A 19742-nucleotide genomic window follows, 5' to 3' on the forward strand; every position below is an offset into this window, starting at 1 on the left:
CCTCCAGCTGTGCTCCTTGGGATTTTGTCTGGTGGCACCTGCAGAAGGATTGAACAGCAGGATGTCAGCTGCTTTCAGACTCATAGTCTTCAAAAACAATTCTTCATTTCTTCTGCCAAATTTTCTGTTTTTCAGCATACAGAATTGTATCTTCTCTCTCTTCCCCTCATGATTTAGTTGAGCAATTTTTTTCTCTCTTCCATGTGAAATTTGTCCTTTCATCTTTCACTAAAGTCAATGAAGTCTAGTTGAGACGTCTTTAACTTCTTTCCCTCCCTGATTCACTGGATTCCATGATATTTAGTACATCTGGTCCCATGGAGTCTGTGTTTCTATGGCTCTTTTGAGGATGATTCATCTCTTCTTCCTCAAACTGCTTCTGCTTCCAAACAAATATATAATTTCTATTTTCCTCTTCAGTGTGTGTGCTCTGTTCACCTTATTACAGCTAATTTGTTTCTTTTCATCTTTATCTCTTTCAAAAACTCTTCCTGTACTTTTATCTTTTTTTTTCATTCTCATCCTTGGGATACAACAAGCAACTTCCCTTGTCCACAGTAAGACTTGCTGCTTCTACACAGCTTTTTGAAAATGAACTATCTGATAATTTTAGTCATATTCTATAGACTGAGAAGGACTTGCAAAGAATCTGGTTGATAATTGGTGCTGTGAGTTAAAATAAATATGAACTGTGTTATCCCTGAAGAGTGTTTGTATAACCTGTATATCCAATATCACTTGAAAAACTACTTTTGTTTAATTGGAGACATGAAGTTTAGTCCCTTTTAATTACTTTTTATAGTGTTTGATTCTAATTTCAAGATGGATAAAAAAATGCCATCAGTGAAGCAATGCTAGTGACTGAATAATGCCATACATGTGGCCCTTGTGATCCAAAGAAAATGAAATTATAAAGTAACGTCTTGTCACTGTTCAGTCTGATTTTCCTGTGTCTCAAACAAAGTCTTTTGATCAACTTTAATTAGCATTAACATCTTGAGATGGATTGGAAATATCTTGATCTTTGAGACCATTATGTTTAATACATAATGTTATTGAGTTGAACTAGAAGGAGAAAGCAGGAAGAGGACAAACACAAAATTTCAGATGCACAGATTTCTGAAAACAAAACCAAACTGCTGTGGTTTTTTGTTTGGTTTGGATATTTTTTAAATCTTGCTTTCTTTCAAGAAGTGGAAAACCAGCTGCTTCAGTCCACTTGCTAATGGGGGAGAGAAATGTAGATAGAAACATTTATAGAAATACGTATAAAATAAATGGTATTCCTGCCTTTATTTCCTGGTCAGGTGTAAGGGTTAGATAAGACTTGTGTTGGAGCATTGCTGTACATGCAGAGGTGAACGTGCTCACATCTGTGTCTGGGAAGCCTTGACAAAACCCAGCCCCTTTCTGCTTTCATCTTTGAGAGGTGAGGCTGGTGCTGTTTCAGAAATTAATGTACAAGGAAAGCATCTGCCTTTGTTTTTTTAATTAGAACAAGCAACTTCATTGCATGGCCAATAGGCTTGGACCTATCTTGTTCAATTAGCATCAGAAATGTTTGAGATCATCACCTGGGAAATGCTGCAAATCAAAGTGGCAATGAGATTTTTGTGTTAGCCTGACATTGACATTATACCTCCTCCCTCAGGTGAGTCCCCATAGGGGTTCACTGCAGCTTGTTGCCATCTGGGGTGAAGGCAAAGTTATCAGCTTTATTGGTTTTTCCTCTTTGATACAAAATCAACCTTTGTTTCTGAAAAGATCTTTAAAAAATTCTGTAAAGACTCAGTAATATCCATCTCTTGTCACTAGAGCCTTATTTCTGAGATTCACAGATGTGTTTCTCAGGAAGCTGCTGAAATACCATTTGAACAGCAGCAGAAATTTATTAATTTAATGTGTCAGTTTGCAACCAGGCCTGTTAAAAAGGAAAATCTTGTTAGTGAAGTGCTACTTAATAATCTTCAAAATGGCAAAATATTGTCCCTCCTTCAAACCAGTTTGCTGTTGAAAGCAACCTGGATCTTATAAGCTTGTCAAAACGTGTACTTGTGTTTTTCACTGAATTTCATGCATTTAAGGGATCAGGTGGTCCACATGTGCTGTGCTGCGTGCAGAGCTCGGGATTGTTCCTCAGGCAGGACCAAGCAGCTCAGGCTTCTGTAGGGTTTTGTTCCTTAATGAGAAGAGAAATGGCAGTTGTTGCCCTGGGCATTGCTCAGGAGAGCAGGGTCTGTGAGGATTAGCTAATGTGCTCTTGGTGGGAGCGCCCAGCTCTGCCTGAGCCAGGGAGGCTCCTCTGAGCTCTTGAGACGTTAATTGATCAAATACAGCCTTGAAAATGCATTGCAAGCATTTCTGTCCATGCTGCATTTAATTGATCTACATTTCTAGAACCCTCTGTAGCAGGGAGACAGGTCCTATTGATTGTGCTTTTTGAGGAGAGAATAAGTTCCCAAATAGTCGTTAATTATTGTGTTATGTTGGCCATGGCTCTTTGGGTGTGCTTCCTTCTGTTTGCCTGGCTATATCTTTCCTGAAGAGATTATAGTTAAAGAATACCATCTTTTTGCAGGCAAAGCATCCTTCCAGTGGCAGCTCTCTGGTGTGGGCTGTATGAGCTCATAGCTCTTGAGTTTGCACGCAGTGTTTCTATTTGTGGCTGTAAAACTGTCAAGAGGAGAAATTGCAATGGCAATAAACTGGAAATGCATTCCACGTTCTCACCTTTGCCCCAGCACATCTACAGTGGCATATAGTCTGGGATTCAACTGCTAATGGCTGAAATGAGAAAATTTAATTGGGAGAGGCTCTTTTTACTGTAGGGATAGAATGGGAAATGTTTGCTTGCCTGTTGCCCGTCACTTCCTTTCAAGGGAGCTGCAGGAATGAGTCCCTGGTGTTCCCCAGGCAAGCAGCTGCAGATCCCCTGGCTGTCATGAGTGCTTTACAGCTTTTATTGCCAGCCACAGCTGTGACTGTGTGCTCAGGGATTTGATGCAAAAGTTTACTTGGGACTTCATCTGCCTTCCTGTTAAAGACAGCAGTGCTTGTGTTGATTCACATCAGCTGAACACCTTATTCCCACGTCCTCTGTGACATGCTGATGGAATTACAGAGCTGCTGGGAAAGGCTGCACTGCCACAGCCGGGATGGCCTCAGCTGTGCTGGGTTATCAGAAGTGAAGGGTTACATCCCCATGATTTATGAGCTGCCCCTGAGGAGCTGCCCTCAGCCTGCAGGCTGTCCTGAGCTGTCACTGTGACAGGGACACGTGGCGGTTGTGTCCTCAGCATCCTTTAATGACAAGGTATAATGCCAGCACAAACACCTGGAAGCAGTGCCAATGGCTTGAGGAGTTATTTCCTCCCTGCAAGCCCACTCTCCCATGTGAACAGAACATGATTATTAACATGTTTTATAGAATCTTATGGCACTAAGCACAGAGAGTGCACGAGAAGACCCCAGAAGGCCCCAATGGCCTTTTAACCCCATCTGTGAGTTTATTGGCCTGAATTGGATTTTTGTTGCTCTCACAGTGATTATAAATTATCCAATTCACAGCCTCACACACTCTGTTATTTGTTGAACAAATACAAGCCGGTCAGAGGCTGAGCTGGCAGCCTCTGCAGCGTGGCACAGGCATAACCAGGAGGCAAACATCCCTGGTCCCATCAGCTGCAGCACAGTTGGGATTGTGCCCAGCAGGTGCTGCTGCTAATTAGGACTGCCAATTAAGTAGTGATGTGCCTAAAGTTAAAGTCAAACCCAACTTGTCTTTTAGGCAGCCAGCTGACATCTCTCCACTTCAATGCAAAACCAATTTCAATATTTTTATTTTATTTTTAAAGAAAAAATATAATCAACATTTTCACCAAAGGAAAAACTTCCTGGTTTTTGTTCTTTCATACCTTTTCACCTTAAAAGAGGAGGGCAAGCTGTGAGAGAAGTTGTCTATTTGAAAGAAAAAGGATATATTTTAATTTTTCATTAAAAGCACAAATTCTTCATTGTTCTCATGGGGATACAATAGCAGCTTACAACCAGAACTCACAGAAATGTCCAAATCTTTAACCAGATTTTTAAGAGTTTACCAGGGATGGTTAGCTCTGTTAAAAGCCAATTTTTAACAGGGATGGTTAACTCTGAAGAGTGTTTGAGGGAGAAAGGAAAAGGCCTGTAGGCAGCATGAGATATCTGTAGTCATAATAATTTATTGCTTGCAATCCTCCAGGATAGCTGCTATGATGCATGAAGAGAGAGTCCCATGTATGGGTGCTCTCATAATATAAACACAGAAAACATCAAAGAGCACTGAACAAAGATCCTGAACTACCTGGGACAAGCAGATGTTTGCTGTGCTCCATGGTGTCCACTTACCACTATCAATTTTGACAATAAGCACTAAATTATTGTACAAATACAAATACACTTTCCTTAAAACTGTCTGAAGGAGCAAAAATGTGAATAACTGTTTCCTTCCTGACTATCTGTGAAAAAACATCTCTGCTAAACAGTTTGGCCCATTCAGGGTTTTCTGTCCTGGCTGACCAAGTTCAGACAACTTCTGCAATCAATAACTTCATTTAATTTGGCATCAGAGGGCTGGGGTAACTTAATTTCAATTTACATTATGATGCTTTCTGTGGTGGTTTAATCTAATATATATTTCAGTGTTCACTCTAATGCTCATTTTGACATTGTGCTCTGCAGGGAATGATTTCCAATGGATGTTCCAGCTGCAGCCACACGAGCTAAGAATTGGAAAACTGGTTTGCAACTGGGCAGCTGCTGTCTGTGCCAGAAGGCTGCAGAGATGTGAAAATGGTTAAATTTGCTATTCCATCTAGGAATATTTTTCAGAAGGATCTCTTCAGAATCAGTTCTGAAATCTAGTATCTTAAAAGAAGTGTGTGGCTGAATGAGCACAGCTTTCATTTCAGTGCTGAAGTGAGCAGAGTTCAGCACTGCAAGCTGCCAGCTCAGACTTAAGGACTCCTGTGGCATTTCCACTCATGGCAGGATTTTCTGGCATCAGTTTTTCTAATGGCTGATTCCTCCTTCCCCATAACTTGCTGTCCTTTCAGGAAATGCAGTTATTCTTATATTCTTGTAATTCTTACATTTTCAGGAATGTCTTCCTGGCTCAAATATGGCTTCTTTTGAAACTTTTTTTTTAAAGAAAGGAGACAAACAACCCTGTTTCTCCTGTTCACCTGATGCATAGAAACTTGCCTTTAGGAAAAAATAATTTTTAGCAATTTATTTCCAATTCTTTTATTCAGTACCTGAGTGCTCTTCTGCAGACTTTTTTTTTTGATTGTGTTTTTTTTTTTTTTTTTTTTTTTTTTTTTTTTTTTTTTTAAGATTGCTTCCTTTGTCTGCATTATAACTTTTTTAGGTAATGCTGTTATCTAATATCTCTAAATATTACAAGTAGCCTGGAAATAAAATGAACAGGTGGAAGTAGCTGTGTGCCATCTAACCCCCATTCTTTTCAGAAGCTATTCTGAGTTTTAGTCTTCATTTCATTTGGGGCTGAGATCAGGTACTTGGTGAGCTGTGCTGAATTTATCCTTCATTATGCTATTGTAACTGGGACAAAATCTTTAATCTAAAAATATATTCCCCCCACTCAGCTCTTCAAGTTTTGTGTTTTGATAAACTGATGCGTTGCAAAAACTTCTTGGCTTGGCTTCTGAGATGTGAAGTGGGACACTCTTCCATTGTATAAATTAATCATAAAGGCACACTAAATTTTCCATTATTCTGTTGCTAAGGGAAATGTTACAGGGACAGGGAAGGTGTTTGGGCAGAGGGGAGGTGGATGAGAGCTCCTGTGAGCGAGGAGGGTGAAGGTGCCCATGCAGGTGACCACAGCCAAGGGAGGCTCTCCATGGATTTCCTGGCAGCTGGGATTGCCCTGACAGGTGAAGTGAAGCCTCCACAACCTCTGATGGTGGTGTTAATGTCTGTCAGAACCTGCTCTTTCAAATTTGGTCTGTGTTTCCTGTGTGCAGATTGAAGTGAGGATAGTTTAAGCTGGGAGAAAAGCTGAAAGCTGGTTCTGTGCTCCTGAGTTCACCATTTAACTGGGTTACACTTTGCTGACCTGTGCTGTTGCAGGGGGTGGTTGTTCAATTTTCCCCTAATGAATTGGCAATATCAAGATGTCAAGAAATCCACTCAGTGTGTGTGAAGTTCAGTTCTGTGAGGAGCCATTTGAATGTGTAATGAAAGATAAAGTCACTGCTGGGGATGAAGTGCATCAGATAAGCTGAAATGCATTTTAGTCAAAACTGTGTCAGAGGAATCAACAGTCCTTCATGTTAAAGGTTAAATATCTGCTTTTGCTCCAGCAGTATCAAAGTGTCACTTTAGAGACTTTCATGGGAGCCTCATCTTCAGAGCAGCATTCTTTCCCTTTGATTGCTGTGCCATTCCACAGTGACCTTTCAGCACTGGATCCCCAGGACACAGAGACACAAATGATGCTCTCCCTCATTGTTCACTCTTGACACACTTTCTTTTATCCCTTCTGTGGAGAAAGAAGGGATGAAATGAAAGTTGATGACATAAACCCATCAGATCTTACAGACATATTTGTATATTTGTACTTGCTGCCTTCCCAACACTGCTATTGATGATCTCCAAAAACTTAACTTAATCTTCTCGCCTTAAATGGACACAGGTTTTTTTTTGTTTTTATTTTTTAGTTTTTGGGTTTTTTTGTCATTGTGCCTCCAGAACTACTGAGCAGATTGACATTTTTGATTTTTATTTCTCATTCCATCAAGAGAGCAAAGTCATTGAAGGATCATTGTAGCTGGTTAAGGAAGCAAAGGAACATTTTTCAATTGTGTTGCAATTCTGTTGTAAGGGAGAAGTGACTAAAAAAGGAGCACTTGCCTCATCTTCCTTTTCAGTTTTCATCATAGGAATTTTATGAAAAGTTGTGTCAATAATAAAGATGGGGAAAATTATAGGGAAGCGTTTTCAACTTTTCTGAAATTGCTTTTTGTACCTTTTTCTCTAACTTAAATTTTCTCTACAAAGGCAATTTTGCATGTGTTAAGCAATGCTTGAGAACAAATTTTTGCTATAGCTATTCTGATTTTTCAACTCTTATCCTTCTTGATGAATCATAAATGTTTAGTTATGGGATTGTCCACACTTATTTTTCACATATCTCCCACTTCAAATTATTACATTCAGTAATGCTCTTTTGAGTTTTTCTAGAACTATTCCAGTTCATGATTTCATACCACCTGATGTTCTCTGATGCTGTGAGATAAAATCTTCCCATTGCCTTTTCTCATGGTGCTTGCTCGCTGAAGGACATTTGCCTTTGTAGTCACTGTTATATAAACATTCCAAACTGTTTATTTTTCCTGCTAGCCAGGATTATTGCAGTGCTTGTGAGGAGGTTTGCAGACCGGCCTGTAGCTCAGATGAGCCACAGCTCTGTGGTCCTGCACTGGCTGGAGGTGCCTGCCCAGTCTGACCGGTTCATGGCACGTATTAACCTTTGCCATTCCAGCTTTGGCAGTTCTCTCTCAGCTCTCTAATATCTCTAACCACTTTATTTAAACCTCCACAATGTGACAGAGCTGTTCACTCCCTGCTGAGGCTGCAGTGAGCTGACAATTGTGAATTTGTGGTTGAGGCCTGCAGGGGCTCTGAGCCTCTCTGGGTGCAGGGTGTGTGCTCGGCGTGTGGAGGCTGCTCTGCACTCAGGGTGTGACCCCAGGGGCACTGTGCTCACCTTTCAGCACTCTGCAGCTTTGCTGCCACAAGAACCAACACCTGGGGCTTGCCAGTCTCTGTAGGAAGAACAGGGAGAGCTGGAGTGTGACCGTGTTCACAGGGGTCTGAGGATGAGGGAAGAGACGAGGATCTGACTCCATGTTTCAGATGGCTTGATTTATTATTTTATTATATATACTATATTAGAACTATACTAAAACAATAGAAGAAAGGATTTCATCAGAAGGCTAGCTAAGAATAGAAAAAGAATGAATGATAACAAAGGTTTGTGTCTTGGACAGAGAGTCTGAGCCAGCTGACTGTGATTGGCCATTAATTAGAAACAACCACATGAGACCAATCACAGATGCACCTGTTGCATTCCACAGCAGCAGATAACTATTTACATTTTGTTCCTGAGGCCTCTCAGCTTCTCAGGATGAAAAATTCTAAGGAAAGGGTTTTTCATAAAAGATGTCTGTGACACTGGAGGTCCAGGCTTCCAAGTCCTGCCTGGAGAATGGCAAGACAAGGACAGGCTCCTGTGTCCAGCAGTCCTTGCCATGCTCCCAGCCTGGTGTTCCATCAGAGCCCAGCAAAAACAGCAGCTGTGGCTTTCCCCACACAGACATGGCAGGAAAGAAAGTCCTCCGTGTTCCCAGCAGCCTTCTGGCCTGCACACATCCCTGCCTTGTCTTCCTCCAGGGCTGATCTAGCTGCCAGCTTTGCAAACTGCTCAGAAAGGGTCACATTTTGGGATTTGCCCAGATTTTGCTGTCTCCATTTTTGGAAACGCTAATTGAGAAGTGTTTATAGTTATCTGAAAGCTCTTAAAAATTTGGAATGCCAGAAATTCACGTCCTAGTGATGGAAGAGTTGGGTGCCCTAAAATCTGAGCTCTTCAGTTGGGGCTTGTTCCTCCCTGCCCACGCTGCAGGGGTACAGGGTGTTCTGGAGCTTTGCAGGAACAGTACTTCTGTAATCAGCACATTGAAGAGATGATTAAGCCTTGAGAGGTTATAAGAGTTATGTTGGAAATGCAGAAAATATATTGTGAATATAAGTTTGTGTTTGTGGACACTGAGAGTTTTTCAGGGCAATCAATTTTTGATTTATAGTTAAGACATTGGGCAGCGACTGACAGCAGAACCTTCAGCTCTCAGCATCTGTCAGGAAAGTACCTCATGTTTTTAAATTGATTCATGTAATGGGATTTGTTGTGACCTTAGAGAAGCAGAATAGAAAAAGTCCTCAAAAGTAAAGCCTCCTGCATCCTCAGAACCTGTTCCATGTGTGAGCACTGCACTGATCCCAGGCTCCTGGGAAGCTGGGGAGGCACTTCCACAGCGAGGGAGTGAAACTCTGGCTGTGCTGTGTCTTGCTGTCCCAAGGTTTTACTGCAGTGCTCAGTAACTAAGGAGGCAAACTGCATGTGAAGAGAGTGATTTCAGAGGCAGCACAAGGCTTTTGCCCTGGAGTCTTTAGCAGAGATCTTCTTCCTTTGTATTTCTGACTGAGGCTGTTTTGACAGAAGAATAGCTGACTCTATATTTTCTCTGTGTTTAGCAGCATGTGTTTTATGTGCTTGCATTGCAAAACTATAAATCCCAGAATAAACAGACAACAAATTCCAGAGTGTGTTTGAAGTTGTCTGGTTGCAGCAGTGTCTGTACCCACAGAGAGAGCAAAACCTCCCAGTCCCTAAGCATCCTCTGGGAGGGGAAGAGTCCTTCCCTCCTTCCCTCCTTCCTTCCCTCCCTCCTTGCCCACAGATAACTGCAGATGGCAGCCAGTCAGGCTGGGCTCTATTGATTTTGGTAATTGTCTGCTGTAGATCAGAAAAGCTACAATGTCCTGAGGGTACAGCAAGAAGGTTTGTGAGGTTTTTTCCCATTGTGAGCCTACCCAAAGGACACAGATTTTTGTTGTTTCTCTCCATACAAGGAAATATTGTCTATGAAGTGCTGCATCAAAGCCCATCATTTAGAAAACTCTGATCTTATGTTGAGGGCTGCAAGCTTGGCCAGTGCCCCAGTACCCTCTTGACTTATTCCAATTTAATAATTAAATTAATTACCCCCAGTGCCAGGTAGCCATCCATGTTTTATTTATGGATTGAATTTGTGTCATTGCCTACTAGATGTTTAGTGATTTTCTGCATATTAAATAATCCGTTTAAAGGAAGGAGGAAACCAGATTTTGAGCATTGGTGGAACTAATCTGACTTTTAAACTGAAAGTTGCATCAACTGAATTTTAGGGAAGAGGGGAAAAGCAAAAGAACTGATGGCCCAACTATTTTTTTTTAATGGTTGCATGAACCACCTCAACTCTGAATTAACCAAATCACTAAATTTCAATTAGATTACTTGAATGGTGACTGTTGGGATAAATATCCTTGAAGGAAAGCAATAAAGAATAGTAATAAGTGGCAGGAAGTTCCCTTTTTTGTGACAGCAGACAAAATCCAACAACTTAATTCTCTCCTGGTATTCCTCTTGGTTTAATGTGAGATAGACACAGGTTTCTTTAGTGCCACATTTTTGGTGTCTGATTTTGAGTTCTGAAAAACTGAGGGTTCTGTTGATTGATTATTTATGAATAAACTTTGAATTATGATATGCATGAAAGCATGTTGGGCCTTTTTTTCTGTAGTAGTCAAAAGGTGATATGTCTAGATCCTTCTCCATTCTGTGGGTATAAATTAAAAGCTTTATCAACATAAACTGATTTAAGCTTAGCAGCAAGCGTGACTCCAAAACTTCATAGCAACAGAATTCACAACTGGTGCATCCTGATAGAATGTAATTGAAGCTGATGCTGTTGTACCTGTTTGTGCGACAGTACATTTATTTTTGTAGCTGCCTTTCCACGGAGACAGACCCCAACTGTTGGTGGGCAGTGTGGTGCCAAGCTGTGTCAGCTGCAGCCCGCCAGAGGCTCCAGCAGTGCTGCAGGTGCTGCTCTGTGCCCCTGCAGAGGCTCAGCAGGCACAGCTGGCAGGGCCTGGGGCTCAGGGGGAGACTCCCACACCACCCAGCAAAGCCAATTGTCCTCCTGCTCCTCTGGCTTCCTGCAGGATCACAGATGCTGGGAAGGGAGGGGGTGTTCCTGGGAATAGCGTGGATTTGCTTTTCTGTGTCATTCAGGTGAGGCTGGAGCTGAGGCCTCAACATCTTTTTCCTTCCGCTGCTCTTCTGCAAGCAGTAAACATCTTAAATGGTTTAGGCTGCAGATGAAGGCAGTAATACAAAATAAAGCTTTGTCTGTTTCTTTCTGAAGTTTGCATGTGAATTTCTGGCAGTGCAAAAATGCCTTTTCTTTGACTGGGATCTGCTGCTGTCAAGTGATTGTCCTTCCAAATGGCCTCCTCCTCTTGTATGTGCATTTTCATTGCCTTCATTTGTGAAACATCCATGCACCTGCCTTCTAGCTTGCTTTACAGTGCTTCTGAGAAAGTATCCCTGGAGGACATTGCTTCTTTTCCATTCTTTACTGGGTTTGTTTTCCACTCCTATTGTGTTCCCTGTATTCTTTAGAGAATGGGATTATCACATTCTTCCATTTTTAGGTAGATGGGGTAAAAGACTTAAACTTTTTCACAAGTTCTTTTCTTCCTGCTGTGCTCCAGATACACAAATAGTATGTTTGGAACTGTGAATCATAAAGAAATATTTTCTATCATATTTCAGTGGGATTTAGGTAGCTCTATGACATATGCTCCAGTATATCAAGGACTTTGACATACTGGAGCATACCAAGGACTTTGTCTTATCAAGGACTTAACCTCCACCTTCACTGTTTATTTTTGGAAAGAGAAATAAAACAAGGGTGTGTATGTAAAACTGGTGAATATTTTCAGTCTCCTTCAGTATTTGAAATATACTAATTGTCTATTTTTGTTTCAATTCTAAGTTCTCTCTTGTAATTTCTGTTGGATTTGGAGACCATTTTTCATCTCAAGGTATTTATTCTCCATACCAAGAGCAAAGATACAAAGATATCAGGGCAAGACATTTTGTAGATTGGTTTCTCCTGCTCAGTATTTTTTAACAGCATCCCTTAAAATAGAAATGCAAAACTATGTGTCCTACTTTCCCCTCACTAAAATAGATGCCTTTTGTTAATTTTAGATACAGCAGAGCAGGATATGTAATTAATGATATCAAAGAATCCATATGATATTCAACAGGGTCCTAACATCAAGGACAAAAGAAGTCTGACAACAGCTGTCCCTAATGATTTGGTTTGTAAAATGTTTTCTTTTATTTCAGGAAGTTGGATGCTTTCATCTATGATGCAGCAGTGCTGAATTACAAGGCTGGAAGAGATGAAGGCTGCAAACTTGTCACAATAGGCAGTGGGTACATCTTTGCCACTACTGGCTATGGGATTGCTCTCCAGAAAGGATCACCTTGGAAGAGACAAATTGATCTCGCCCTCCTCCAGTTTGTGGGAGATGGTAGGGACCAAGCTTTTTCCTTTCTTTTCTTCCTCTGTGTATGCACAGTTAATTCAGTTTTAGTAGCTCTGAGCCTGCTAGTACTGTTCTCTTGAAGTCTTTAAAATGAAAAAAAAAGGTAAAACAGAGTAAAATTACTTCTTGGTGCTGACACAGGAGTTCTTTTCCACTCACCTCACCACCAAGGGCATCAGCCTCTATTTTCAGAAAATGTTTTCATATACATCACAAAGTAAAGCTAGCCTAAGTGTTAGAGAGCATTTATCCATTTATTTATTTCCTTTGCTTTTGTCTCTTAGTAGATGAGTTATCCTTCAGCATGACTGTTCTGCTATTGAAAAGTGTTCAGCTCAGTTCTGAGCTGATGTGAGTGATCCCCAATCCAGGATGGTTTCATTCAAACTTCTGCTGAAAGAATGCCTATGAAATTGAATTAGGGTGACTCGTTTCATTGCACTTCAAACAAATATTTTTTATTCTAACATGAAATAGAAGAACTGTAGGTCCTCTTGGCACTTCTGCCCTGCAGTAGAAAACTTGCTGCATATCTTTGATATATTTGAAAACAGCAGTGATGACTCAGTCTCCACAGAGGGTATGAACTCCTTTTTGGTTGTAGAAAGCTTCGTGTTTCACCTGTGGGAGCAAATAGAAATATGGTAATTAAAAGTTTTCTGTGGTGTGACTGATGAAATCCTCTATCAGATAGGGATATGGTGTGTATTACATAATCTTTATTTTGGTTTTTACATAGATGTGTGTGTTGACTCTGCATTTCTTTATCAGTGAAAGAGAGGGCTTTATGAAAAGATAAATATGCTTTAATGTCACCAGTAAGAAGCAATTGAGGGTAAGAATAGTGAATTTCAGTGTAATAACAGTGGCAGAGAGCAGGACTTAGCAGAGTGGCCTCCTGTTCCGTAAACCACAGGACATTAATTTTCATGGGGCAGACAATGAGTGTGTAAGTCTTCCAGCACATGGATTTTACTCCTATTATAACATTAAACAGCTGGAAGAGGTGTCATCATCACGGCTGATGCATTTTTTCTGATGAATATATGGAAATAACAGTGCCATCATATCCATCTGTTGGGTTTAGAGAGGCTGTGGAAGAAACCTCTCTAACTTGGGTGAAGGAATGCCTAAATGACCTGCAATGGCTGCCTTTCAAACATTCACATTTTCCTGAATATTATTTTCTGTTTGTGTAATACTGTTAAGAATTATTAGGTGCTATAATTCAGAGCCACTTTTAAATGAGGAATCAGAGAAGTTGAATTACTGGTCCCATACTAAAGAAGAAAAATCTCCTGTAGCCTGAGGGAGGATCTGGGTTGTGTTTCTCAGTGTGGGCTAACCCCTACAGATGTGTCCACAGCAATACTTGAGTGTCCATTCCTTTCACTTTGCATTTCCTTCATGCTTACTCCTTCAGCATTTTTGATACTTCTCATCCAACACAAAAAATTAAATGACAGAGAACAATAATAAATGAAATTGAAGGGAAAGCACTTGAAGCTATTTAAGAAAAATCTCATCAAAATACTGAATGTGCTGCATTTTTATGCTTCATCTCAACTCTGAATATCAGGCACAAAACAAAGTGGGTGGGAGCAAAGTGTGACAAGTCTTACCCTGTGTTTACACTTTGACCTGTGGACTTCCATAGCATACAAATCCTTATATCTTTAACCCATTTTTAGTTGCTTAAAATAATACAAATGAATTGTCCACAAAACTCAATATTAAAACTTACAGAATAGCAATAGATAAAGGGAACACCCAGGTGAATGAAACCTCATTATGAAATGTTTGTGCCCTGCTCAGAAGATAAGCAAACATGTTGAATGCACAAACCATGGGAATTGTGACTACATTTATGGTATTTTTTCCTTACTATTAGAAGTTACTCTGAACAACCCAGGAATGCTAAAACATTACTTTTCTCCTGTGAAGGATCCCTACGTTTGTTCAGAAAATGGTGTGGTCTCTAGTAAAGAGAAAAGAGAATAGTAGTTGGACATGTAGGATGTGTAGAAATTCTTGTAGGTATGTTTCTTTGAGTCCCAGAACTGTCTCACTTTGTCTCACAGGTCTAGATGACCATTTTCAGGGAAAACAATTGATTTTCCACCAAATGTGGGGGGAAAAAAAGAGAAAAAAAAAATCAACAAACAAGCCCTAATAATGAAATTTCTTCTGCTGAGTTACAAAGTACATTGCAGGTGAACTGGAACTAAACACCAAGAAATTAAATGTAAAGAGTAATTGCCTGGAACTAGCTTGACCTGATTTTGTAATCCATGTCTAACTTCAGTAGTTCGATGGATAATCTTTTTAGCTGTGAACTTACATAACTCTGTTTTGGTGAGCTAGGAGGGATGAACCCAGAGTTCAGACCAACATCACTTTGCTGTATCACTAAAAATCTCTTTGAAGTTCTCTAGACTAAAAGCAAGTATGGTTGGGGGGAAAGTTTCATCCTAAGAGAGTACTCCTGGGAAAGGCTGAGTGGAGCCTGAATGAGGTTGTTTAAATAAATAGGCAAACACAAACGAAGGCAGAAATCTTATTTCACATGTATTGCTTCTGTAGAATATATTATTCTCAAAGAATAAGCTGTAAAAGAGCAGAGCCCCAAGTAGGATTGAATTATTCTTCAGTATGTGTAATAGGGCATTCATCAGGGTATGGAATAATTTCAGTGAATGATTGTAAACCTAATGAGTTCCATAACTATAAGAAGAAAACATTCTAATGAATTCAACAAACACTGTTTCTTTATATGAATAATATGTTAATAAGAGGAAAAACCTTGGATAAGACCAAGTAATTTGTGTAAAAGTATATCTGATTGCACATACAAAAAGCCATGATCTCATTTATTTTTTACATTTACCCAGTACTGAAATGGCCTTTTGAAATATATTTTAGAGCTTCCAATTTCCTCTGCACGTGTCTTTCTCCTGTGATTTTTCTCATTTGATTTTTTTCCTTGCTGCTTCTCTATCATTCTCCTATCTAAGCCAGTTCACTTACACATTGAAATGAATTTTTTGTGCAGTGGGTAGGAACCTCTTCCCTCTTCCTTGCTGATGTAAAACATCCAGCTGAAGAATTAATTGCTTGTTCATGCAGGGGCATCTTTTCATACTCCTCAAAGCATGATGCTGTTTCTGCTTTAAAGCCAATGACTTCGAGCCCTCTTTTTAATCTTATTGGCACTGGAAAAAGAATTAACTAAATTCAGAGGGCTGCAGGCTTTTGTTAGGGATAACTTCAAGCTCTCACTGGTGGTTATCTATATATGTTTGTACACGAATAGTGTTCCCATCCTTAGGATAGCTCTACTGGGTGGACCAATTACACTGACAATTATCAATCACACTGTGGGAGCAGCTCTGAAGTCTCAGTGTAAGGAGCTGGCTACAAGATGCCAAATTTGTTACTCTAACAAGGAGGAAAAGAGACAGAGGAAAGAATGATGGGAATGAGTTGCTGAGGAGTTTAAAGAACAGCTACTTAATTGTCTCAAAAGTATAGTTGTGCTCAAAAGGTTTCATCCCTTGGTCTGTGCAAGTTCACATAGATAGCCCTGCTCATGGGAAGCTGAGATGAATGAGCAGTTGTTAGTGCAAGATTAATTGCTTTGGAACTCTGAATCTTTGTAGCAGAAAGAATTAGGAGTTGCTTTTTCTTGCGTAAGGGATATGAGTGAAGTGCATTGTTAGTGAATTTCTGGCTTTGTTCATCTTGCTTTCTGTACAGCACATCTCATTATCTGCAAAAGCTTTGAGTTGATGATTAACATCTGCAGCTTTGTTTAAGATAGTTGATCATTGGTATTATTCTCTAAAGCCCAATGGTGGTTGTGTTGCTTTTTTTGTCTTGCTGTGGTCACAAGATGAAACCTCCATTGTTTTTTAACAGAGAAGTAAAAATATTTCTACTGAGACAGAATCTCAATCTTCTGTTGAGAAGTAGAAGCACCCAGGAGTTCAGAAGCAGCTCAAATGATACGGCTGCTAAGAAACAGCACCATCATTTTGTTTGGATCCTCCGCCCACGGCCGCAGGAATGTGTCAGAACAGAAATGCCGCGCGCTGGGGAATCGCATGATCCCTGCTTGGAATTCTGTTCTGAACCTCTGCAGGAGCAGCTGGGCAGGCTGATGTCCCCACAGCAGCGTGGCACCTGGCACTGTCACTGCTGTGGGCACACAGGGGGTGAGGTGCCAGCAGTGGGAGAGGGCTCGGGCACAGCCTGCAGTGCCCAGCTCTGGACGCAGCATCGGGAACACAGCCCTGCTCCTCCAGGAACAGCAGGAGCTTCAGGCACCTGCCTGCAGGCCCAGCTGTTGCTGATACTCCTCTGGCTTGAGCTGCACAGGCCAGTTAAAGAGTAGTACTTTTTCTAAAAATATCCCACTAAGTTATTTGGGAGGAATTGTTTCTGAAACCCATAGCACTCTGTCTTTGGGGTTTGGTGTAGAACCACTGGTGCATAGAAACTGAGGAGAATTTAGTTTTCTCTTCCTCTCTTTTTCTTTCAGTCTTTCTCCCATCTCTCTTTGAGAAGATGAGATTATTGAGCTACAAATGACAAAGCTGCTTCAGAATTAAGAGAGTAAGAGAGATCCTGAGTGTGAATGAAATGAAGAGAAAGACAGCAAGGAGCCTTTAGCTATGAGGGATGCAGCAGAATAGAGGGATCAAACACTCATGGCAGCAGAAATGGTTGGATACAAGGAACAGAAAAAGCTGGGTAAAGAGAGCAGTTTTGGGGAGGAGTGTTGAGTACCAGCCAGCTGGCCAGGTTATGCATCTACTTTTCTGAGGTATTTGTAATGTATTGCACTACCTGCAGATTAAGAGCTCAGTTCAAAAGACAGTGTGGGAAGAGATCTCCAGGAAGAGGGCAGATGGTGTAGCTGTATTAACCCCTTAACCCTTGAAGCTGAAAACTTTAAAGCAATTAGACAGAGGCATAAAGAAGAAAACTGGTTCTGGTCTGAGTTTCCACAGAGTCTGTTATCCCTTCCTAATAACTTTCAGTTCTGGTTAATCTTCATGTGCTTTTAGGGCAGCTTAGTACACTAAGAATTGTTTTCCTGGGTGGATAATTGCTTCCCAGTCCTTACGGGTAATAGGTAACTATGGAAATGAGATTTGCCCCCTTACATCTGGAAGGGGAAAGCTCTTTGCTATTTTGTTCATATTTTAGCATAAGCCTTCCAAATCACTGTCTAGATTATAAGGAAGTGTAGCAGTGTGACTCACACGGGCTGATAAAGCCCAAGAAGGAAATACGTATGTGATTATAAGGACATATTTTCAGTGTGTGCTGCTCAGGCAGAATACACCCACAATCACAGTGATTTTCTGTTTATATATTTAGTGTCCTCCTTAAGCAGTGGGTGGAACAAATGTGACTGAAGAGTGTGAGTGTATAAGTGGAGGGCGTTTGTGTAGCTGAACAAGAGTTAGAGGGATTGTAATATTGAAAGTCGTGCTTAGCAGTTCTGTTAATTCATCCTTAACTAATGGGGACATGCAGAGTGAAGTCATTAGCTCACAGTAAGTTTATTGCTGTCAGTCATCTGTGTTCCTCTTGCTATTTTTACAGGGGGAAATAACTCAGAAAATAAGACTGAGAGAAATTGTTTTGGGGGATCCAGGCTGAATTTGAAAAGTTGCTGTGCTTTTATGTAATCTCTTCTCTGAAACATTCTGTATGGATCATATAACTGGGTCAGATTGGAATTGATGAGCTTATTGAACCAAATGCACATCAACCCATTTGGCTGCTGACCCCACTATTCAGGGGGAAACACCCTTTTATTTTAAAGTCCCCAAGTGGTGAGGTGCTATCCTGCTCCTCTCTCAGGGGGAGTTCTACCACAGTAAACATGGAACAGTCTGCCCCTAAATTTGAAAACTACCCTTTGTCCAGCCTGAGTAAGCAGTGTTAGTGCCGCCAGGGTCTGTGAGGATGATGCCCTTCATCTGACCAGTGTGGATGTACATATTTAACCCTCCTGCTGATCATCTCTTCTGGGTACATGCCAGTTTGCTGTGCTGGCTGATCCTCAGGATAGGACATTGCACGAGAGGCCCTGACACTGTCACCAGCAGCCAGCTCCTCTGGCACCTTCTGCTGTGACACATGCACTGAGATCTCCTGCAGTGCCCTGCTCCTGGCCCGGGCCTTATGTAAGTGCCAGGGAAGTGCTGACTCCAGAGGTCTGCTGTACTTAACCAGCAAAGCACAAGGGTGCTGGGCTGCAGCTCTGCTTTCCCCACTGGGACAGGGCCTCCTTTCCTCCTGCAGGATGTGCAGGCTACACAGAGCAGGGATGGCTGCGATGCATGACACAACACAATATAAGGAGAATTAATTTTTCCAGACAACTCTCATTGGTGCAAGGCAATGTTTTTTGGAGTCAGGGGTGGGTGACTGCATGTGCAGCTGCAGTTGCTGATACAGCTGCTGAAGGGCCTGGTGCTGATACAGGTGCTGAAGTTTGGTGCTGGTGCACCCAGCACTGCGGGTTCCAGTGCTCAGGTGGTTGCAGGTGCCTCTGTGCCACAGAAACAAAAGGAACTTGAGGAGACCAGTAACTCCCCTAAAGGAGTCCCAGAGAGCTGGCACATCTCAAGAGCCAGTGACTCAGGCTGTGTGAGGGATGGGATGGGTGGCACAGCCTGCTAAGGGCCCTGATGAGGAAAAGCATGTAATTGTACCCTTTAGGCTGTATGGTTTCTGTGTCTGGATAATGAAATTTTTATTGTGACAAAATTGTTCGGGGGACACAGTGGACAGTTTATCAGTGCTTTCCAAGGATGATAACGTGTGAAATAGGCCAGAGGAGTTTATGTAGATTGGAAGGCCCTTGTGGGTTGTGCAGGCCAAATGGCCAACTGGCATGTTTCTGTGCAAATAGCAGCCCCAGCAGAGAGCTCCATAGCCACAGGAACAAACCCAGGAGGAGCACAAAGGGATGGGTAACCTGAACCCATTGTAAATAGTGCTGGATTACCAGTGAGAGAGCTGGAATGTTGTAATTTATTGGAGTGTGCTTTGAATGAATACTGCAGACACTCAACATTGCTTGAACTATGGATTTTTAAAGCACTTGCTCATGCTCATTCTTACATTATAAATGAAGCAGATCTTTTTTTATACAGTGCTATAGAATTTTTAAAATATCTCTTAGTGTAGGAATCATGTAGTCATTTGTGAGTTTTTCAGGTTAAATAGATTGTGCATGTATTAAACAGAAAATAAACACTGTACTTTTTTGTCAAATACACAGTGACACTTCATTTTCTGGTCTTTGCAAGTGTCATGATGTACTGAGATCAGCTGTTCATTTACATGTTAATCTAGTCCACACATGAATGAAGGTAGGAAATGATTGTGGCATTAGTTTCCTTTAGTAAGTGCCTGAAGAAGAAACAAAACCCCTTAAAATAAGTCTGATTAATATTTATGAGTAACTTGAGACCCCCCCCAATTAGATGCAGACT

The 19742-nt window shown here is 41.1% G+C and overlaps 1 protein-coding gene across 1 annotated transcript in view; it reads left to right on the forward strand.

The window, feature by feature from the left end:
• Window positions 1–19742, forward strand: part of GRIN2A (glutamate ionotropic receptor NMDA type subunit 2A) — a 189892-nt gene that overhangs the window by 152973 nt on the left and 17177 nt on the right. The window contains exon 11 of the mRNA XM_059484215.1: window positions 12023–12210. Coding sequence (XP_059340198.1) covers window positions 12023–12210 — 188 coding nt within the window. The remainder of the gene's footprint in view (window positions 1–12022; window positions 12211–19742) is intronic.

This window comes from Ammospiza nelsoni, chromosome 17 (assembly GCF_027579445.1).
Source record: "Ammospiza nelsoni isolate bAmmNel1 chromosome 17, bAmmNel1.pri, whole genome shotgun sequence".
Lineage (NCBI taxonomy): Eukaryota > Metazoa > Chordata > Aves > Passeriformes > Passerellidae > Ammospiza > Ammospiza nelsoni.